This window comes from Gopherus evgoodei, chromosome 16, assembly GCF_007399415.2.
Source record: "Gopherus evgoodei ecotype Sinaloan lineage chromosome 16, rGopEvg1_v1.p, whole genome shotgun sequence".
NCBI lineage: Eukaryota > Metazoa > Chordata > Testudines > Testudinidae > Gopherus > Gopherus evgoodei.
The window spans coordinates 19,736,341-19,758,840 of NC_044337.1; the positions used below are offsets into that span (position 1 = coordinate 19,736,341).

Genomic DNA, 22,500 nt, shown 5'->3' on the forward strand with positions numbered 1-22,500 from the left:
TTTGGGCGGAGGCTGCACTTGGAAGAAGGAAGAACATCCTAGGGATGAAGAACAATGTCTCCTTTTACTTTTCCCTGTCATCAGAGCTGGCACTGCAGCACCAGTAGGAGCGAGGTCACTGCCACTGCTCTTGTGTGAGCAACAGTACCGAGCACACTCCGCAGAAGGAGCTCACAGCACCGCCTCCACGCTGATTAAGCCTCATGATGCCCCCATGTGGGAGGGGTGGGACCAAGATGCTCCTTTGGTGCTAAAAGTTTGGCCTTATCCCCTTGTATCGTAGCCTGGTTGCTATCGGGGAATAAGGCGCCCGAGGCTGTGTGTTTCCAGAGCCCATCTGCACCAAATGAAATGTTGTTTGTTGCATTTCTGTGTGTGTAGCTGGCCTGTCTGAGAGCTCACCCCTGGCCTTTGCAGCCAAGAATTTAGATACACAAGAGAAATGGACCAAATCAAACCCTTTCCCCTGCCTTGCCAGCTCTCTGCAGCAGCTGCTTTATCTTGGGAATGGTGGGATGGTCTGACTGACTCTGACTTGGTGTCTTTTCTTCTCCCCAGATGCAACAGTGCCCACGTAGGCGACCGGTGCCAGCTGCCAAACCCCTGCCTCAGCTCCCCATGCAAGAACGCCGGCACCTGCCACCCGGTCATCCGTGGCAATGCTGTGGACTACACCTGTTCCTGCTGCCTGGGCTACACAGACCGGCTGTGCCTGACTCCCGTGGAGAACGCCTGCCTCAACAACCCCTGCCGCAATGGAGGGACCTGCGAGCTGCTTACGCTGACTGAGTACAAGTGCCGGTGCCCTCCAGGATGGTCAGGTGGGGCCAGCATGCATACCTCCATTGGGGAGCCCCGAGAGCCCCACTGCACCCATCCTCAACACACAGGGGTGGGATTGTTGTAATGCCCTGCATGCAGGGGCGGCTCCAGACACCCGCACACCAAGCTGCGAGGGGAGCCCTGCCAGTTGCCATGAGGGCGGCAGTCAGGCTGCCTTTGGCAGATCTGCCGGTCCTGTGGCTTTGGCGGCAATTTGGCGGTGGGTACGCTGAAGGTGTGGGACTGGCAGACCTCCTGTGGGCGTGCCACCGAAAACCGCCTGACTGCCATGCTTGGGGCAGCAAAATACATAGACCTGTCCCTGCCTGCATGGAGCAGAGTCCCCAAAGCCAGCACTGGCTTTGGAAATCCAAGGTGAGGGGCATTTGCAATGCCTGCTCCCACCTAGCAGCTCCCATCCGGTCTTCTAAGGGGGCTCACTGCAGCTGGTCAGGGGCAGAAGGGTCCATGCAGAGCAACATGGGGTACTTCCTCCTGCCCCCAGGCAGCAAGTTTGTTGCCGTCCTCATGGGGGCTTGGAAGACCAGGTCTCCTACATGGCAGTGCTATCCATTGCCTGTCCATGGGAACGAGTAGACAGCGAGAGGGCTTAGAAACCAGCCTCGAAACTCCTCCAGGCCCTCTACCTACAGGCTCCAGGGCAGGCAGCATCAACTCCATCCTTTGTCCCGTCTGCTCTGCGGGGACACGAAAGATACCTCAGCTTTTTTGGTTAGTGGAGTGGCTTGTCCCCCCTTCTTCTCTTACTACCATGCCGCGGGTCAGGCATCATGTGGGAACACCGTGTGTACAGCTGGGACGCGCTTTGGGGTGGGAGGTGCTATCAAGGTGGGGAGTGTGTGTTGTGAATGAAACATGCCTCTGTGCAGACTGAATGCTGGTGCAGGAGGAGCACAGTTCAGCCACTGGAATCCCAGAGAGGGGGCAGGATTGGGGGCACAGGAACCCACAAGGGACTCTGCATCTATCTGCAATCTCCATCCCCACCCTCTTTGTTCGCTCCCCAGGAAAGACCTGCCTGCAGGCAGACCCCTGTGCCTCCAACCCCTGTGCCAACGGAGGGCACTGTGTTCCTTTCGACGCGCATTACGTCTGCAAGTGCCCTGTGGGCTTCCATGGGGCTAACTGCAAGCAGGACGTGAACGAGTGCAACACCAGTCCTCCCATCTGCAAGAACGGCGGGAGCTGCACCAACGAAGTCGGGACCTACCAGTGTTCCTGCAAGCCAGCATACACGGGCCAGAACTGTGAGCACCTCTATGTGCCTTGCAATCCCTCGCCCTGCCAGAACGGGGGCACTTGCCGTCAGACCGGCGACACCACCTACGACTGCACGTGTCTTCCAGGTACGGCCGGCCTTTCTCACGCTTTGGCCATGGGGATCCAGTGGTGAGGGCACTAGCATGGGTCTTAGGAGATCAGGGTTCATTTCCTTGCTCTGCTGCAGACTCCCTGTATGACCTGGGGCAAGTCACTTGAGGTATGTCTGCACTGAAGTTGGGACAGCACCTGTAGGTGTAACGGAGCTAGCTTTGATTGAGTTAGCTTGCTAAAAGTAGCAGTGTAGCTGCAAAGTATGTACCTGGTCAAGGGTAGGAGGGAGGCCAGCCCCTGCCGATGCAGGTACACTGCTATTTTCAGCAAGCTAGCTCAAGCCGTGCTAGTTCAGGTACGTTTACACATGCTGTGGTCGCACTTCCCAACTGCTGTGTAGCCATAAACTTAGTTTTGCCGTGCTTCAGTTCCCCCTTTGTAACACGGGCAATAACAGCACATCCCTGCTACACAGGGGTGCCGTGGGGATAAATACTATGTTAGATTGTGAGATGCTGAACTACAACATTGGTGAGGGCCATATAAACATCTCCAATCGGTAGATTTGTCTGAGTTGCCATTCATTTTGGAGGACTGATTTTCATCCTATTGTCCCTGAACTATTGACATGCAGAAAGCTCAGCAAATTCAAAACCTTTCCAAGTAACTACAGTGCAATGTACCTGCAGTGACCACTCGAGGGATCGAGAACAACCAGCAGCTCTAACAGAGATGGAACAAAGATGTTCTCAGTAAGTCTGGGCGCACGCTTTGTGGCAGCCCCTACTGACAGGAAATATCATCTGAGAGATTACCTCCAGCTGGAAATTGACTCCAGTAGCTAATCTGGAATAGTTATTTCAGTAGACACTCCCATGTGGACACTCTTACTCCGGGCTAAGAATGCCTTTTTCCGATTTGGCTTAATCCACTTCTAAAGTGGCACAATTATTCTGGAATAGCTAGTTCGGTAAATTTCCAAGTGGAGACAAGCCCTGATAGAGAGGCCTCTTGGCCTGAGTTGGGGGAGTGAGTTGGGGAAGGGAGACCCTTCCCATGCTCTCTGCTGCCCGTGCTGGGCAAACCATGGAACAGCACAGATTGGTTCCTGTAGGAGGGCTGGAATAAATGACCCTGAAAGGGGAGAATGGGGTGGGAGAGAGGAAGGGAAAGGGTGGGGTTACCCGCTCTCAGTTAAATTCATCCCTGTGCAGAGGCAGTAGGCCCAGGCGTAAGCCAGTGAGGATTTAAGTGGAGTACAGGCATAGGGCTAACTGCTCGCCAGTCAGGGAGATGAATGCAGGTCTCTGAACTCAGGGAGTCCTTTCCGTTCTGTCATGCTGCGGAGGTTTTCACCGCAGCACGCTGGGGTCAGAGTCTGAGCAGCTGGTGGGGAACTGGTTGAGCTTTGCTCGTGGGTGTGAGACAGCTCCCCGGCTTCTGCGGCAGCGAGGTGCTCGCGGCCGGATGGAATGAAATGTACAAACTTCCTGCCTGTCAGCAGCCTGCCCCCAAGAAGGAGCTGCGGTTAGGCTGAGTGAAGAGGAGGCCGAACAGCAGGAGAGCTTTGTTTTCAGGGGGATTAGTCTGGTTTCTCACCCAAACCGGCCTCCTCCACCTGTCTGAGGCAGACACAGCGAGAGGAAGCATCTGCCTAGTCACCCCTGTTGCAAAGATGCTATCGGCTGTGTTAAGCTGCCTGGGAAATCTCTGTGCAGTGGAGAGGGCTCGAGGATTTTTAATCTCCTCTTTTCACAGATAAACCATGATAGGGTGGATACTTCGGTGTGAAGATGATACAGTGATTAGAGCAGGGGGCTTGTATTGAGGCTCCCCCCTGCTTCTCTTCCTGACCCCCTTGGGGAGTGACACTTAGTGGTTAGAGCAGGGAGTGCGCAATCAAGACCTTCTGGGTTCTCTCTGTATCTCTGCGGTTGACTTGCTTTGTGGCCTCTCTGTGCCTCAGTTTCCTTCTCTGTAAAATGGAAATTATGTTATTTGTATAGCAACATGGGAATTACCAGACTAGATCAGACCCCAAGTCCATCTATTCCAGTGACCAGCACCAGCTGCTTCAGAGAAAGGTGTAAGAACCCTCCAGAAGGCAGATGTGGGATAATCTGCCCTCAGCATAGCTCTTATCCTGATCTCTAATAGTTACATTAGTTTTAGCCCTGGAGCATGAGGTTCAATATCCCTTCCACAATGTACGATTTCCCTGCCCAGATTCCCAGGGCTGTCGTGAGGCCCCTGTCATTCATGTTCATCAAACAAGAGTGACCTAAAATGACAGAGCTATAGATGAGCTGCCTAAGTGACTTAGAACAGTAGAGCTTTCTCCTGGGCCAGATAAGTGAATGAACTTCCAAAGCTGGTGAGAGCTGGGAGCAAGTACTCATAGGCGTCGACTGCAGGGAGTCGGGAGCAGCCACCAGAAGTTAGCAGTTAACTGGTGGCTGCTTGGAAGGATGGCCATTTTAGCGCCATACCAATTATTGTGATGGAGAAGGCAGCCCTCCAAGTGAGGGGAGAGGAGAGGGCTTGTGGTGCCCCACAGGCCCTCTCAGAACTGGGAAGAAAGTCTAGCTCTGGCTAGCCAGCTTCTTGCAAGAAACCAGCCTGCCTCGTGCGGCAGTGAAATGCATAATCTCAGAGGGCGAATTTCTACTGCAAGGGGGATGGGTGAGGAAAGCATTAGCTCTTTGACATCCAGCTGTGACTGGAGGGAACTGCTTCCTAGGGATTTGAGTGAACCCTTTATTGGTTTGCCTCCCATGAAGTCCAATGGCCAAATATTAACATGCAAAATAACCTTGGAGCTATTGAATGCTCTGGTAACTTCTCTATTTGAGGCTGATCCTGCCAGGTGCCAAGCTCCATTGAGAGCCTTCAGCACCTCGCAAGGATCAGACCAGCCACGGCATGTGTTTTGTGAAGCAAACATCGTATCAGATGATTCTGGCCAAGGCATAAAAAATTGAGGGCCATTTCTCAAGATAAGATACTTATTGATGGTTGGTTTGTAGCTCAGCACATTTTAAAACAATACCCTCTTTTAATGTAAAAAGAGTCTGTCTGTTCAGAGTCTTTTACAGCCCAGCTAATCTAATCTGTGTTATCATGCCTTTGCTTTAGTACCTAACCCTGAATTTAAAGTAATTGCAGCACTAATTACTCATTCGGATGGTTCAAAATGAGTTAATCCTGGTATCTAGGATGTTACAAGTTATTGCCACTCATGCTCAGATCTGCAGTTTAAAAGCTAGGAATGAATCAACATTATCTGCTTTGGACTTCTACCAGCAATCATAAATAACTGTTATTGCTTTTCATTCAATACGGGGCTGATGTTTGTGGGAGGAGAACAAGGCAGTCATTTTGAGAGAGGCTCAGGACGGGGCTGGGATGCAGGTACTCATGAGTTCTAATCCTGCCTCTGACCTGCCTTGGGCAACTCACTTGAAGTCTCTGTGTCTGGTTGTTTATCTGTAAAATCGGAACAGTGTTACTAAATCTACTTCTCTGGTGTAAGGTGGAATGTGAGGGGCCTGATTTTCTGCAGGTGCTGGGAGCACCCACAGCTCCAGCTGGCATCAATGGGAGCTGCAGGCACTCAGCACCATGGAAAATCAGGCCCTTTAAAAGTGCTGAAGGCATGTCCCGGGGTCAAGGACCCTGCAAAGTGGAAGGGTCCCAGAGATCAGGGCCTGAGCCTGGAAGTCTACACTGCAATTAAACAGCCTTGCGGTGAGCCCACTGTGGGCGTCTAACTGCAGTGTAGCCATACTGTAAGTAGTGGAAATAAAACCAAAGCCTTTGGTCCTGTAGACCTGGATCATCTTTGTTATACAATATTATCCAGAATATTTTGTTGACAGCTGAAACATTTGGATGAGCTGGAGAGGCAAGGATCACATGAGGGGATGCTGCAGGGCTGTGTTTGCCTGGGGTTGTGTTGTGTATACTTCTCATTAATGCTCTAGGGTCCCCGTCCTGTGATTTTTGCAAGCATCACAGCCTGGCTGTATCCACTCTTGCAGCCATCTGAGTGGGAGGTGTTTCAGGGTATGCCTGAAGTGCAGTCCCGGGACAGCGGGTGGTCATGGCGGCTCATGTGCTTATACCCCAGCTAGCTGTAATATAGTGAAGGATTCTGGAGCAGTGAAGCTGCAGCAACACAAGCTTCAGCATGCCTGGGCTATACATGCCTGCCCAGAACCCTGAGTAATTGCTTGCCGAGCTTACTTGTGTTGCTCCCGTAGGTGAGCGATCCAGATTAAAGCTAGCTCGGCTGCGTCTACATGAGCTGCCGTTATTCCATGATGACAGTGTAGATACTCTCCTGGTCTCTGCAGAGTAGCCATCTGGACACACAGTTAATTGCAGTTGTTTCTACAGTTAGTTGTGTCTGGTTTCAACTAGTGAATGAGTAGGCGAGCGCAGAGCTTGGTGAACGGAGACCTGATTCCACCTGCAGTGCCAGCCCAGGTCTACAGCATGTTCTTGTTGGCAGGCTGGCCGAACTGCTGCAGAGGAGCCAGTCTGTGGTGCAGTGTTTATAGTAAATACATCACTTAACCCTGTAACAAGGCCAAGCGACAGTTTAAAATGTTAACAAGCAGGGGAGGGGGCCCTGCTTAACAGATCTGCTGATAAGATCCTGGCCTCTTTGTGTTTGTTCTGCCCACCTTGGGGAGCTGGGAAAGGTCAAAAGCTGTTCAGTTGCCCTGTGTGTCATGCTATGGGATGAAGATAATTAAAAAAAGCCCCAGCCTGACAGTGCAAAGGAGAGTGCTGGGATTTCGGTAGCATTGGCAGCCTTGATTCATGTTGCAAGAGTCTTCGTGGTGAAGAATTTTCCCTGGAAGGAAATACTGGCTGTTAACCTCATTAAACGGGCTATTAAAATGCAGTGATTCAGAGCCCCAATTCTGCAGCCCCTTCCATGAATGATCCTCGGTCACATGGGCGTGTCACGAAGTCGGCAGGCTGCACTCGTGAGGGGCGTGCAAAGCGAGACCCCCACCTATTCCCTGTGAAGGATCAAGGTCCTTATTTTCAGAGCTGCCATCGATCTGCTACTTCTGCTGAAGCCAGCGGGAGCCGCGATGTGAGTGCTCGGCACCTCTGAAAAACAGGCCCTGTCCTGGGAAAGTCCTCATCTTAGGCAACGAGTGGGAGGAACCTGGCTGCTGCCTCCAAGATTCCTGCAGTTCCAGAGCGAGATTTCTTCATTCGAATGAACCTGCAGCTCATAAATAAGTCTGCAGAGGGGAATGGAGGTGAAACTGGGCGGCTTTTTTCAAAGCCAAGGGTGAAGAGCTGCCACAAACAGTCAGTGCGCGTTAATTAGTAACCTGCCACAGGTTGGACTTGCTGTGTGGCTCAGAATGAAAAGACTTCTTGTTAGTTATTGCACAAGTCCAAGGGAGGAGACTAATCACTAACCAGCCGTGATGAGGCTTTCCAGCTAACATCTGTGTCCTGGTAGCAGTGACGTACAGCTTAGCGCTGCATTAGGAGCAGGCAGAGTCCCACCTGACATATGCATGCTACAAAGGCCATAATAAACAAGGCCCAGGTGGTTACTGACGCCTGACTGAAAATCAGGAATGGAAGAGAAAACATTGGCCTGATTCTTGTCTCACACTATTAAATTAGTTTTAGGCAATAAAGGCTGCAGGATTGGACCCAGAGTGTCGCTGAAAGCTGTGTATCCTAGAGCTGAAGCATGCAGCAGTTTGTTGCAGTATGGTCCCAGGGGAACGGGGAGTCAGAGAGGGAGGAGGGCATTTTGTTCAGCTGGGAGCAGAGGCGGAGCTCAACCCAAACCCTGCAGCCAGACACCCCCAATCTTTGGCACAGTTCACATTGGACGGAGGCGGCTGGTACCTATCTCAGCACCTGCGTCCTGCTGCGGATAGCCAAGCCTATTCCTTGGGGTGGGAGACCAAGCTCCTCTTAGCTCTGTGGTGTTCCGGAGGCTGGGACAGGTTGTTTTCCTCCAGAGCAGAGAGTAGATCTAGGTGTTTCCTTTCTCCAGGTTTTGCTGGTCAGAACTGTGAGGACAACATTGATGACTGTCCTGGGAACAACTGCAAGAATGGAGGCACCTGTGTGGATGGAGTTAACACCTACAACTGCCAGTGCCTTCCTGAGTGGACAGGTAAAGCTGGGGCTATGGAGAGAGCATGGGGGACTGGGTGTGTGAGCTTAAGGAGCAGGGACTGCAGAAGACAGATCATGCTGCAGATGAAGCAAATAGCAGAAGATCCATTGATGGAACTGGGAGCAGAACTGGGGCAGATGTTACTGCCAGTGCACAGATTGCTGCGGGCCATAATGGACACTGGTCTGGTCCATTAGGGCTGATCCTTTGCACTATCCAGTCCAGTATCCTGCCTCTAGCAATGCTTCTGAGGAAGATGAAAAATCCCTGCATTGTACCTAGCTCACTGTGCAGGACTGTCCATGTGGCAGGGAAGGCAGGAGATTCCTTCCTGACCACTGTGGAGAAACCATCTTATGCCCTGGAGCATGAGAGTTGGGTTCACTCACTATGATATTCCTCCCCATTGCAGGCCAGTATTGCACTGAAGATGTTGATGAGTGCCAGCTCATGCCGAATGCCTGCCAGAATGGAGGAACGTGCCACAACAACCATGGTGGCTACAACTGTGTATGTGTCAATGGCTGGACCGGCGAGGACTGCAGTGAAAACATTGATGACTGTGCTATGGCTGCCTGCTTCCAGGGTGCTACCTGCCACGACCGGGTGGCCTCTTTCTACTGCGAGTGCCCACATGGCCGCACAGGTGGGTGATTGCAGGTTTAGTGCGATACATGGGGATGGAGGGAAGTGTGTACAGCCAGATTAAAGTCCAGTGGCACATTCAGAGGACTCTATCCTGTCCTGGCAGTGGAGTTGCCTTGATCTAATAGCTCTCTGTTCTATAATCCTTGGGCCACATTGATCTCTGGTGTAACAGCACTAGCGTCAGTGGAGTTACACCAAGGGGAATTTAGCCCTTTTCCTTCACCCAGAATAAAGAGCGGATCAGTCATTGGACTGGGAGTCTGGAGACCTGGGTTCTTTTCTCGGCTCTTCCATTGTCCTGCTCTGACCATGGGCAGGCTACTTCCCCTCTCTGTGCTTCTGTTTCTGCCACCTGTCGTCTGTCTGGTCTGGGAGCTCTTTGGGGCAGGGACTGTCTCTGACGCTGCGTTTGTCCAGCACCCAGCACAATGGGGTCTGCTCTCGGCTGGACAATCTAGGCACTCCCCTCAGGCAGAGGTCGGAGACTTGCCTCCACAGCTTTACCCTGACAGGCGTGTGTGCGTGTGCTTTGCTCGATAGGTTTGCTGTGCCACCTGAATGACGCTTGCATCAGTAACCCCTGCAACGAAGGCTCTAACTGCGACACCAACCCCGTCAACGGCAAAGCCATCTGCACCTGCCCCTCGGGTTACACGGGTCCAGCCTGTAACCAAGACATAGACGAGTGCTCTCTAGGTAAATGCAGGGGCTGCCAGCTTTGGGGGTCCTTTCTGAGGAAATGTCAGGGGATCAGGCCCACGCTGAGGTTTGGTTTAAAAATACATAAACGGGGCGGGGAGGTTGTGTAATGCCCCATGAGCCTCTTGCATCCAGATGTTGGGTTCGTTAAGAGAGACTGTTTAGATGGGTTTTATCAACAGCACTTGTCATTTTTAGGAGCCAATCCTTGTGAGCATGCTGGGAAATGCATCAACACCCAAGGGTCCTTCCAATGCCAGTGTCTCCAGGGGTATTCGGGTCCCCGCTGTGAGATAGACGTCAATGAATGCCTCTCGAATCCATGCCAGAATGACGCCACCTGCCTGGATCAGATTGGGGAATTCCAGTGTATCTGCATGCCAGGTGGGTAGAAGGGCTGTCACTTTTCTCTCTCCTAGACCCCAATCCTGATCCTTGGCCCTGGGGGGGAGCATGGTTTACTTTGAGAGGACACCAGGGGCACGCAGACCTGATGGCAGGATTGTGGCCACCCCTTAGCAATGAGCGATTACAAATAATCACACTTCCGTGTAAAGTAACCTTACCATTAGTGTTTTTGAAACCTTCTAGGAACAGTGACAAGGGAGGTTCCTTCAGCAGGGGAAATCCTGCTGGGGGGCATTTGAAAACCGTCCAGCTGGAAGTCCCATAACTAAACCTGAGAGCCCACAGGCCCCTGACGTCAGCAAACTGAGCCCAGTGACATCAATGGGCTTGAGTCAGAGCCCTGATTTGCAGGGAAGGTCTGTGCTGGTGGAGGTGGGAGGCTGATTTTTGTCAGGGAATGAAGCTTAGAAGAAAAATCCGCTGCAGGGTTTGTTTTTCTTTCATTAAACTTCCTTGACAATATTGCAGCAATAGGAATATTGGGGATGAGTGGGGAGAAAGAAATCAACGAGGGCATTGGATGCACAGAGAATGCAGGATTGGGCCCTTTTTGTACAATGCCTCTTACAAACATAGGCTTTACCTGACTGGCCCAGGCTGGGGTCCGTATCCTGTCTCTGACAGTGGCCAGCCCCAGCTGCTTCAGGGGACGGTGCAAGTACCCCATGGTGGAGATTTATGGAACACATTGCCCATAGAGAAGGCTTCCCGATGACCCCCATCAGCCGCAGATTGGCTTTTGCTCTGGAGCCTTGCAGGCCACTGTCCCATGTTCCCCAAAGACGGCAGCCTACATCCATGCCTGGCATCCCTCAGTGCAGGCCTGCAATGCTCAGCATGGGGTTCTTTTGCTGCAAACTCTGAGAGGCACTTTGGATCTCTGACTCGCAGGTTACGAGGGCGTTTACTGTGAAATCAACACGGACGAGTGTGCCAGCAGCCCCTGCCTGCACAACGGGAACTGCATCGATAAGATAAACGAGTTCCACTGCGAGTGCCCCACAGGTACGGGGCGATCGATAGCATTGCCTTCAGCATAAGCCTTTGTAGTGGAAACAAAGTTGGAATTAATCCACCACCCAGAGGCAACGCTGGGCCGATGGATTTCAACCCAGCAGAGTGGGGCAGATCTCTGGAGCTCAGGGAAATAAAGCTCCTTTCGTTTGAAGCCTCCTAACTTTGGCAGCCTGGATATGAATCTGGAAACTTTAATGTGAGCACCAGGCGCATTCTGGGAAGGGAGGAAGGAGCGCCAGTGGGATTTCTCCCTTAGACCCAGTAAGTGTGTGGGGAGAGCTGTTCGGGATCCTTTCTCCCACCCAAGAATTCCCAACAGCCTATGGTGGAGAGATTCTGGCAGATGATTTCAGCGAGCCCTGCAAGGCAGTGAGCTCTGTAAACCGGTGACTGGTGTATGTGTCCCACTGCCCCGTTGCCTGGAATAAGAGCTGCCTTACTGTGTGTCATAGGCCCTGTATTGTGAAGATTCTCCTTTAGCTCTAGAGATGGGGGCACATGCCTCAAAGTGCAACGGTGTGCAGTGCAGTGAGTGTCACAAAGGCCTGAGTCACTATAGAAAAACTGGTGTAAATCAGCATCTCTCCATTGCAATCTGTGGAGCGCAACTGATTTATCTTAGAGCAGCAGCTGGCCCTTTTCTGGTGTGAGACCCAATCGGCCAGGTGAAAGAAGAGGCACGGAGGTTCCCTTCATGGCAGCCCCAGCCCTTTCCTCCTGTGGAGCCGAATCCTGAATGGAGCTGAGTGATCGCAAATCCCAGGGACTTGAGTGGGAGCTCAGCTCTTCTCAGGATCGGAGCCGTGTGGGTGGGAAGATGCATTCAACAGGAGAGCCCTTCCCGCCGAGCGGGGCCTGCCCAGCCAGCGGGAGAGAGGAGCGAGGATTTAAAAAGCCCAACTTTGCACTTGAAAAGGCCCCAGTGTAGGGAGGAGGCACGGCTGGGCAGAGGGGCCGCGCTGGTGGGTTTGAATAGGGTGTCAAAGTCAGGGGGTAGAGCAGAGAATGGGGGGACGGTTAATCTGTGAAAGGAGGTTTTGAAGTTCAGAGCCTTCGCTCCTCTAGAGATGTAAATAAGATGTGCTCAATGCTGGGTCACAGCCCCCCATCCAGCCATTACCATGGAAACCCCAGCCCGGTCTGGAAAATGTCCTCTCCTGCAGGGGAGAGAGGGTTCCTCCGGCCTCATGTGTGGGGCTGGGAAATACTCGGATTGTAAAGAATTGAGCTGGAGCGGTGGAGGGGGCAAACCACGGGTGGAATCTGCTAGCTGGAGCTGCATGTCTGTTTGCCATGGCCGAGCCCAAGGGCTGCTCGCCTTCTGCCCTGCCCCCCTTGCTGGTGTTAGGAGCCATTGTCCCAAACTTGCTGGGAGTAAGCGCCCTTGTTAAGGGGTGAGGGTAGAGAGGCGGCGGGTGGGGAACAAGTTAATCCAGGTTGGGTCTGGGCTGTCGAGGCGAAGCCAGGGGCTCTTCATTCCCCTCCTTTAGCCGCCACCTCCTGCCCAGGGCAGACCTATCAGCACCCGCAGCCCCGTTAGTCCCATTCTCTCAGAAGCCGGTAGGTTCCGAGCCGGCCCCTGAAATGCTCCCAAGGAGCCGGTGCTCATCCCAGCGCTGGCCTTGCCGGGGCTGTGAAAAACGAGCTTTCTCTCTGTGTTCTCTTCCAGGCTTTAACGGGCACCTGTGTCAATACGACATCGACGAGTGCGCCAGCACGCCATGCAAGAATGGGGCTAAGTGCATAGACGGCCCCAACACCTACATCTGCGAGTGCACAGAAGGTGGGGAGACCTTTAGCTGGCCAGTCGGAATGGGGTGCGGGAGTGTTGTCTGGCAGCTAGAATGGAGAGGCTGGGAACTGGGACTCCTAGGTCCAATTCCTGCCTCTGCCAGGGATTCGCGGAGAGATCCTGGATAAATCACCCTTTGCCTCAGTTTCTGCCTCTGTAAAATGGGGAGAATATTTAATGCTGAAGCGTTAATCAGGGCTCAATCCTGCTCCCGGTGAGGAGGTATGTGCCTGAAAGCCATGGCAGCAGGATCAAAGTCTGGAAGCTTGTCAAGGGCTTTGAGCTGCTTGGGCAAAAGGTGCTATAGAAGGACAGCATCTAGAAATAACGGGCCAGATTCCTGGAGTCAACCGATAGTGGAATTGATTTAGTGCCGTGTTTAGACTGTAGGATCTTCGGGGAAGGGACTGTCTCTTGCTGCGTGTCCATGCAGCGCTCGGTATAACGGGGCCCTGCTCTCGGTCATGCAGGGACTGTCTCTCGCTGTGCGTCTGTGCAGCACCTGGCACAACAGGGCCCTGCTCTTGGTCAGTGCAGGAACTGTCTCGCTGTGCATCTGTCAGGGTCTGCAGGAACTGCCATTATACCAGTAATGAATCCTTCTTATAATCCCACCTGTCTGGGACTTGTTGTTTGGGGCCTGTCCTCTTCCCCTGTCTCTACTCCCCACCTCCAAGGCAAATGCTAGCAAGACAGAGAAGGATGGAAATAAAGCAGCCTCTATCGTCCAAACAAGGTGCAAGGCTCTGTGGGCTCGATGAGTGAAACCTAAGGAATGACTGGCCCAAACGATGACATGAGCCCCAGTGGCAAACAGTGGCTCTTTTGTGAAGCAGCTCCCGCCAGAAATCTTCCAGCTGAATGGCCTCTAATTAGTGTATTGCTAATGCCAAGCCCCGATGAAAAGCTGCTATGTGGGTTTCACGGAGGATAGTCAAAGCTGTACTTTGTCCTCCATGCCCCCGCCCCCCACTTCTGGGAGCGGAGTAGGGCCGGATAATGGCGAGAGCATTATTATCGCTGGGTACGCATGCCCCTTCCCCCCTCGGATTCCATGACAAACGCACGGAGAGGCCGGCAGGCGAGTGAGGGACCGGCTCCTGTGCGGAGCCAGCTTAATGATGATCATTGTGTATCCCCAGGACAAAGCCCAGCTCTCCTGGCTCTGAAAGGCCCTTTCGTTTGAGTGCGGAGGAGACGCTTTTGTTCTCTGCGCTCTGGCCACGTTCTCAAGCAAAGCCCCATTGACTCCTCAGTGCTTGTGCTCTCGCGGCACTGGGGGAGCTTGGCTGGGGAGGGCGGTTATTAATTAGGGGGAGGGGGTAGCAGTTGCATGGTTGATAGAGAGAGGCTGGCTCTCCATGCAGCTTGGCATCTTGCAGCCCAGTTCCTCAAGAGAGGCTTCCACTCCCACTGGAAGCTAAGGGAGTGTGAAGCATGGGATTGGGCACCTGGGTCCTTATGCTAGAAGAGGCCAAGGAACTGCTCTCCAATGGAAAGGAAGAAGGAACAATTACCTAGTGGTTACAGCATTAGCCCGGGAGTCAGGAGACCCAAGTTCAATTCCCTGCTCTGCCACAGACTCCCAGCATGACAGCTCTGTGCCTCAGTTTCCCTTCTGCACAATGGGAATAATAGTACAGCCCTGCCGCCTAGAGAGGCTACATGCAGTGATGTTTGTGAGGTGTGCAGATACTACAGTGACAGGGGCTCGACAAGATAGAAATGCTGGAATCAGACAAGTGCCTAGGTAGATAAAAACACTGTGATTACATTAAAGAGCAACTCATGTCCACTGCCCAGTTAACCCAGAGGCTGGATACACTGGTGCCACCTCCCCCATCTAGCTATTTGCAAACCCATTTCAACTTAAGGTGGCTATCTCCAATGCATGTTGTGAATCTCTGCAGCCTGCAATTCACCCAGTCTCCCTTCGGCCTGGCACTATCTCCAGGTTCTTTAGACTGGATAGATGTTCCCTACAGAGCTGCTGGCGTGACAGATCAGGCAGGGTTGGGACTGTGGCTCTCCAATGAAGCCAGCGACTGTAGGCACACATAAGCCAGACTGGCTGGCTTCGTGGCATGGTGGCAGTGCCTGAGCTGATCGCTGTGAGGAATACCTTGGTCCCAGCCCATTTGACCCTGGGGGTAGGGGGAGGAAGGGATGAGCCAGCGTGTAGTCTGACTCCGCTGTGGTATTTCCAGAGGCTATGTCAGTGGGCACTGGACAGCGCGCTATCTAAGCATGTTTGCGTAGAAATGGAAGGGCTGTGAGGTGGTCTGTGGATGGCTGAAGGAAAAATGGGTAATCCTTAGGACTTAGACTCCCTTTCTGTTCCCTCCCCTAGCTGCTTGGGGAGGGGAGCTGTGGGCATGATGGATCTGCTCTGAAGGGATTCTGAGCATTACAACTCTCGTTAGGGGGTGGCGAGTGCTTTGTACCTCTCAGGACCAGGCCCTGCATTAGGAGGAGCACGAGCATGACATGAGGCTCCCGCTTTGACTGTTGGCTTCTTCCCCGTGCCAGGATTTGCTGGTGCTCATTGCGAAATCGACAAAAACGAATGTGACCCTGACCCGTGCCACTACGGGACCTGCAGAGACGGCGTCGCTACCTTCACCTGTCTCTGCCAGCCTGGCTACACGGGCCACCTCTGTGAATTCAACATCAACGAGTGCCAGAGCCAGCCGTGCAAAAATGGAGGGACCTGCCAGGACAGGGACAATGCCTACAACTGCCTGTGCCTCAAAGGCACCACAGGTAGGGAGGAGTCACCCATCTGGGGCTCTGTCTTAGCAGTGAACAGGGCAGTCCGGGCTCTGGCAGGACTCCAGCTATCTGTCCATGAGGGGTGCGGGTGGGTGATCAGTCGAGGTGAGTGTGAACAGTTGGGTCATGGAAACAAAACCAGGAGATGTGGAGCTAATTAAAGCTCTTGCTTTGTCTCCCAGTGCCTGGCTGATTATGGAAAAGGCCTGTGGGTTTCCTATGGAGAGGACAAGTTCTCCCAGCTTGACTGTCTATTTCAGAACCACCTCCACACCTGGGGGTCTGGAAAAAATTTTCAAAGGAGGGGGGTGGGGAAGAGTGTCTCAGTTCCCCACCCCCACTGTCAGTCTCTTCTGACTATATTTTGTCTTGTCAGTGAGGCCTGAGGCCTGTAAACATCTCGTTACATTTTCCTCTTTAAGGGCCTAATTGTGAAATCAACGTGGACGACTGTGCTAGCAACCCATGTGACTATGGCAAGTGCCTAGACAAGATCAATGGCTATGAATGTACCTGCAAGCCAGGATACACAGGTGAGAGCTGCTGCTGGCCACTGGAGAAAGGGCTGGGGGCAGGATGGAGTGGGGAGCTTGCTATGATCGTAGGGCCAGATTTTCCCACCCAGCTTTAATCAAGCCCTCTGATTTGCAAGCTCAGTTGGGTATTTAGATGTCTGAATCCTCTAAATCTCACCCACAAACTTTGGATGCAGGGCCAGAGGCCAGTGGCTGGGGTTCTGGGGCAGGCAGAGTCCTTCCCTGACTCTGAGGCTGGGTGCAAAGAGGAAGTAATGGCAGAAGAGCTTATCAAATGATGGATTATTCTTTCTATTATGGTAGGACCTAGAGCCCTAATGAGGGATTAAGGCCCCATTGCGCTAGGTGCTGTACCCCACATAATAAAAAAGTCCCTGCCCCAGAGAGCTGCCATCTCTACATTGTGCGGGAGACGAGTATACATTGGAAGATGCATTTATTTAGAGAATTTACAATGATTTAACCTCACTGCACAGAATGAGGCAGCTGCCCTGCTGCTGTATGTTCTGCATCTGGAGAGGGATGTGGGCCACAATTCTGGAAGTGGCTGGAGATCCTGGATGCCTCTGTTCCTAGGGCCCCAACTTGAGACTCCTCAAAAGGACCAGTTTTTTCCGAGGGTGGGTGCTCGGCGCTTTCTTCTAGAGCGGGCCCCATCAGCTGGTCTCCAGTTGGGCCCCAGAGTCTCTGAGCACCTTGGAAATTGTAGCCTTCACTGCCAGTCTCCATCAGCCTGTTTCAGAGGGCTCCATGCTTGGCCCAGCCCAGGCTCTAGCTGTATCTGGAACTTGCCCTGGACACTAGTGTAGACCCTGTCCCTGGCTCCTCGCCCCAGTGTCTGCTGGTTATGAAATGAGCTATTCACTCTCCCTAAGGGAGGCTGGGGCTCCTGCCGGCCCAGGTGACTTAGCTGAGTCCAGGAATAGAGAGAGCGGAAAGCTGTTGATTAGGCTCCTGCACTGTCAAATCCCATGGGTATCGGGTTGCTGCCTCATCTAACTGGTTTGTTTGATCGCTGCTGGAAAATGTGTATGTCCTTTGATACGCACAGACCCCGGCTGGCTCCCTGCTCACCCGCAGCGAGGGCGGTAGCCTTGCAGAGCCTCTCTGCCCTATGCCTGCTGCCAGGGGCTTTGAATAGGGCCTTTCTTTGCCAGGCTGCCAGCAGGTAGGGTTACAGGCTGAGATTGCTCCCCTTCATTGTTTCCTCCTGCAGCCAAAGTAATGTCAGGGATGGCTTCGCTCCCCAGAACTGTATTTAATTTAGAAGAGAGGCAAGCCAGCCACTGCTAAGTCACCTTGCACCAAAGAGGAGTCATGCTGCTGGTTACCAGCCCAGCTGGTGCATGTCCCTTTAGAACCAGCACTGCTTGGAGACTCCATCCTACCATCCTTTATGCAGGCTGGGTGTCCCTTGCACTCAGTGGGAGTCTTGCCTACCTGCCCTGAGACCCCTTGTATTATTACTCCCCTGATGGGACGTGTGAGTTCCCAGGATGCCTTGCATGCTTCACCGAGGTGATGCTTTTTGGCTTTTCCCTTTCCTAGGGAGAATGTGCAACATCAACATCGACGAGTGTGCCAGCAACCCATGCCACAACGGTGGAACCTGTAAGGACGGCATCAACGGCTTCACGTGCATCTGCCCCGAGGGATACCACGACCCCATGTGTGTGCTGGAAGTGAATGAGTGTAACAGCAACCCCTGCATCCATGGGAAATGCAATGATGGACTCAATGGGTAGGTTTTCAGGAAGCCAACAGCATGTATCAGTCCATGCCACCCTGTTAATGCACTTTCCAAATTCCAGCAGCACCCCTTGCTATTTCAATTTTGGGCCCCAGCACAGCTCTGCTGCGACATCCAAATCTTGCTCCGCAGCCCTCCTGCTTGTGAAAGTAGAGAAAGAACTGACAGGGGTTTGAAGGGAATTTCAGCGCAAATAGTCCCCTCTGTGAGCAAGAGTCAGGCCAGCTATACCCCTAATAACGCGAAATTTGTATAAGCGAGGATTGTGTGAGACGAGTGGGAAAGAACTGTATGAGAAGTTGTTGCGACCTTGTGTTAGATAAGTATGGAATGTAGACTATAGTCTAAACAGAGGTGAGAAAAATAAGATATCAGAATAACCTATGTATAAACAAAATGCAGCTGTTGCTCATTATTGTATGTAACAAAGGTATAAATGCTTGCTATAACTATTTACCTAGAGAGAGACCTGTTTAGCGCTCTCCCTCCATGCAATTGCTAGAGATAATAAAGTATCTGGCTCGCTGCACCCAACCTAAGAGTGAGAACTCTGTTTTTCTCCGACATGCTATTCCAGAGAGGGGCTCCCACATACAGCTCGGTCAGTGCACCCCATTGCTGATGTACATGGCTAGCTGCAGGTGCAGGCCCTGGCTTTTACTGAGCAAAGACTGCCAAGTGTCCTGAATTGCCATGGAGGTCTCGGGACTTGTAGAAACCGAGATTTGAACGTGAGATTTCAGGTGTGAAGAGCTGTAGTCCCCTGAAATCTAGCATTTGACTTAATACAGGTCTCTTACAATTCTGGAATCCTGCAGTCCTATCAAGGAGCCTGTAAAGTGCTGGTTCTTCAACTGCTCAGTCATCCAGGATTAGCAGCGAGTTCTTTTCTCTGCTTCCAGGTGTCTGGGAACTTGTGCTTCAAATAAGTTCTGACGACTACAGAACAAGGGTTGATTGAAGGGGTGGGAGGGATGAGTACAACTGGACTCTCTGCTTTACGTTTTTCTTTCTGACAAAAGCTACAGGTGTGATTGTGACCCAGGCTGGAGCGGGACAAACTGCGACATCAACAACAACGAGTGTGAATCGAATCCTTGCATGAACGGGGGCACCTGCAAGGATATGACCAGCGGATACATCTGTACCTGCCGGGAGGGATTCAGCGGTAAGGGCTGTCGCTACTTTCTTACAGCTGAGTGGCAGGCATGTGGGAGCTTTGCTTCTGTGGATAGTTCTGTGTGAATTTATTGTCATGGAACACATGCTACACATCTATAGATAAGGCAACAATGGACGGGTCAGCACTGGGCTTTGAACCTGGGACCTTCTGCACTAAAAGGGCTGATCGCCCCAATTTCAGCTAAAGGAGATACTCCTCTAGCTGGTAACGGTAGTAAACCCTTAACCTCTTATCTGGACCGGCCTCTAGAGGTTACCAGTGGGTTCTGTGTGCATCATTGCCTCATTCGTCCCGTCCTCCTGTTCTTCTCTCTTGCTTTCCCACCATACCATTCCTCTTGCGCCAGAAGAGACCTCCATCATGGTCTACACCGAGTTTGCTGATGTGTGTTTGGTTCTTCTAACTCAGGGCCCAACTGCCAGACCAATATCAATGAATGTGCTTCCAATCCTTGCCTGAATCAGGGAACCTGCATCGATGATGTAGCCGGCTACAAATGCAACTGTCTCCTGCCATATACAGGTAAGAAAGCAGACTGTGCTGAAAGTTACACTGCAGCAGAACTGCTGCATAGGCTTTCGGGTCCTGCATCCTTTCCTCACGAGAGATCAGCCCTGAAAAGAGAGTCACTGAGCAGCATACCACTCTCCTTTCTCAGGCAGTACCACACCAGTACCTCCGCAGGAGAGTTTTGCTATTGACTTCAGTGGGAGCAAGGTTTAGCCCATAATTCATAAAATACCAGTCTCCCTCCCTGTTGTGAACACGCCATGAGCTATATCCTCAGCCAGCGTAAGTCAAAGAGGCAGCACTGGCTTCTTTGGAGCTTTGCCAACTTACATGAGCTGAGGATCTGGGACTGCATACAGGACATGATGGGGTGACCCAGGCAGTGTTTTGGCACAGCCAAACCTTAGAAAAGGAAACTCCAAGGAGCTTTTGGAAGCAGCAGGGCAGGATTTTGAACTTGTGCTCTGTCCCTGCCCCTTTCCTGTGAATGCAGAAGTGAAGATGTGGTTTGTGGGCTCTCCTCCTCATCTGGCGCTGGGTTATTAATGAAAGCACGTTGTGGCTGCTCTGCTTTCAGTCCTGTCCCCCTTTCGGGGTCTGTTTTGTGAACAACTCTGTTTATCCACTGACCCTCCTTTAGGAAAAATATGCAGCAGGTCGGGGTGCAGAATATGCTGTGGATTCCGTAGGGGGAGGAATTTCTGCTGACTTGATTCCTGTTTGCCAGTTTCCTGCTTCCTCTTGCACAAAATGGAAACGTGCACAATTGTAGGAAGCCATGACTAGTTTCCTGTCTTCTCCTGTAGCCATGGAAACCAGTGGGGGTGGAGGAGAGTGGAAGGCTCTGGAAACTAGCAAAGGCCAACTTAGAAGATAACGGCTGACAAGGAAGATAACATTTTGGAGGGAATTTAGCCCTTGGCTAGTGTGTAAACAGGAAAAATGACCATTCAGGGGCGTTTGAAAGCCCTCCCCCCAAAATTGCACTTTCCTTTCAAATAAAAGCTCGGTTTTGGATTGTCTCCATAGTTTTAATATTTAAAATCTGGAAGGTGGGTGCCCAGGCTGTATCCGGACTGGGAACCGGGACCAAGTACTGTAAAACTATTCAAAGCCCCCCTAGCAGATGGGACATCCCCGCCCTTCCCAGTAAGGAGCTCCTCTGGAAGGCCTCCAAGAGGCAGGTCATGAGTGGGGAGTGCAGCTCTACGTAGGCGGGTCGGTCTCCGTGAAATCTGTGGGAATTCTGAAATGACCCTGGAGGGTTACGGAGGAAGCATGAGCTCCTTTGTCTTGTCAAGGCCTGGAACTAGCCCAAGACTTCTTGGGCAGCAGGCTGAATGCAGCGAGCATGTCACAGGCCCTGCCACCTTTTGTTGACTCGGGGCAGCAGCCTGTCATCAAGGCTTCAGCCACGTGTGTGTCTCTCTCTGCTCACAGGGGCTACGTGTGAGGACGTGCTAGCTCCGTGTGCAGCTGGTCCATGTAAAAATGGTGGTGAGTGCAGAGAGTCGGAGGACTACGAGAGCTTCTCCTGCGCATGCCCCTCCGGCTGGCAAGGTATGGAGGGATCTCTGCCACGTGCGCTGATCGGTCCTCTTCCGAGTTCAGCACTCTCCTCTCTCTGGGCAGCCAGGTTGTGCTGAACCCTCCTCTGGTTTTGTGCCTTCCCTTTCCCATGTGGCTCAGAGAATATCAGAACAAAGGTGGGAGAGTGGCCTCGTTGTTAAATTACGGATATGAGAACCAAGACTTCTGGGGACGATCCCTGGCTCTGGAACTGACTCACTCTGTGACTGTGGTCAATTCACTCCCCGTCTGTGTGCCGCGGCCTCCTCCTTCCCAAGCGACACTTACCCACCGCAGGGCTGATTTGCACTGGAGCTGGTGCTAGAGGAGACCATGGTTGCAGCACTTCCACCAGCATGTTAATGTGCTAAACCTTTCCCTCCCTTTCTCTTGTAGGTCAAACCTGTGAGATTGACATCAACGAATGTGTGAAAAGCCCCTGTCGAAATGGCGCCACGTGCCAGAACACAGATGGGAGCTACCACTGCAACTGCAAAGCTGGCTACACCGGCCACAACTGTGACACTGACATCGACGACTGCAAGCCAAGTAAGACCCGGGCAGCGTGTCTGCTCTCTGAGCTGGTGCTAAACTCATAAGGGTATCCACAGCCATTTGCATCCCTTACCCTCCTGGTCTGGAGTCAGGGACATTTTGTGCGGCGTGAATAAATAGAGGCTGCTCATGGGGCAGAAACCTGCCACAACGTATTCCAAACTGCTTAAAGGAGCTTAAATTGCAGGGAGGGCAGTACACGTAGTGAAAGGATAAGGGCAACCAGTCGTTACAACGTGTAACTACGACGCAGATTCCCAACATTTAAATAAGATGCAGTGTTTTCCTGGCTCGCCATTCACAGGATCTGCTGTTAAAAAAGCCTTCAATTGCAACAGTTCCCCCCGCAGGGGCATCTGGGAGTACCCTTTGCTTAGGGTGGGAAACAGCATTGCCCTTTTAATGCCACCTGTTGCACCTTGTGTGTGTTTTTTTGTTTTTTTTTCTAAAGGTATCCTTATTATTGTCCAAAAGGGAATCGGAACTTTTGGACTGGATTCTCAACGGCCCTGTACCCGGTGTCACCCATTTAGACTAGGGCAAGATAGGTGTGAATCAGAAATGGCAGCATTTCACACCAACTCTGACCTGGCGCTAATGACAACAAATGGGGCAGGGAATGGAGAATCAGGCTTTCTGTGCGTTCAGTGCCAGCTCCTGCCTTGTCCACGATCGGGCCAGGGCTGCCTTGCTCAGCTGCTTTGATACTTTTGTGGCTGCTCTCAGGTGGCGGCA

At 52.2% G+C, this 22,500-nt stretch overlaps 1 protein-coding gene across 1 annotated transcript in view; it reads left to right on the plus strand.

Annotated features, from left to right (window-relative positions):
* The window catches only part of NOTCH1 (notch receptor 1), a 78,756-nt gene that overhangs the window by 41,171 nt on the left and 15,085 nt on the right, over positions 1-22,500 (plus strand). The window contains exons 3-17 of the mRNA XM_030535630.1: positions 559-821; positions 1,851-2,189; positions 8,201-8,323; positions 8,739-8,972; positions 9,515-9,670; positions 9,872-10,057; positions 10,973-11,086; positions 12,768-12,881; positions 15,420-15,653; positions 16,085-16,195; positions 17,747-17,939; positions 18,971-19,116; positions 19,540-19,653; positions 21,082-21,201; positions 21,607-21,759. Coding sequence (XP_030391490.1) covers positions 559-821; positions 1,851-2,189; positions 8,201-8,323; positions 8,739-8,972; positions 9,515-9,670; positions 9,872-10,057; positions 10,973-11,086; positions 12,768-12,881; positions 15,420-15,653; positions 16,085-16,195; positions 17,747-17,939; positions 18,971-19,116; positions 19,540-19,653; positions 21,082-21,201; positions 21,607-21,759 — 2,600 coding nt within the window. The remainder of the gene's footprint in view (positions 1-558; positions 822-1,850; positions 2,190-8,200; positions 8,324-8,738; positions 8,973-9,514; positions 9,671-9,871; positions 10,058-10,972; positions 11,087-12,767; positions 12,882-15,419; positions 15,654-16,084; positions 16,196-17,746; positions 17,940-18,970; positions 19,117-19,539; positions 19,654-21,081; positions 21,202-21,606; positions 21,760-22,500) is intronic.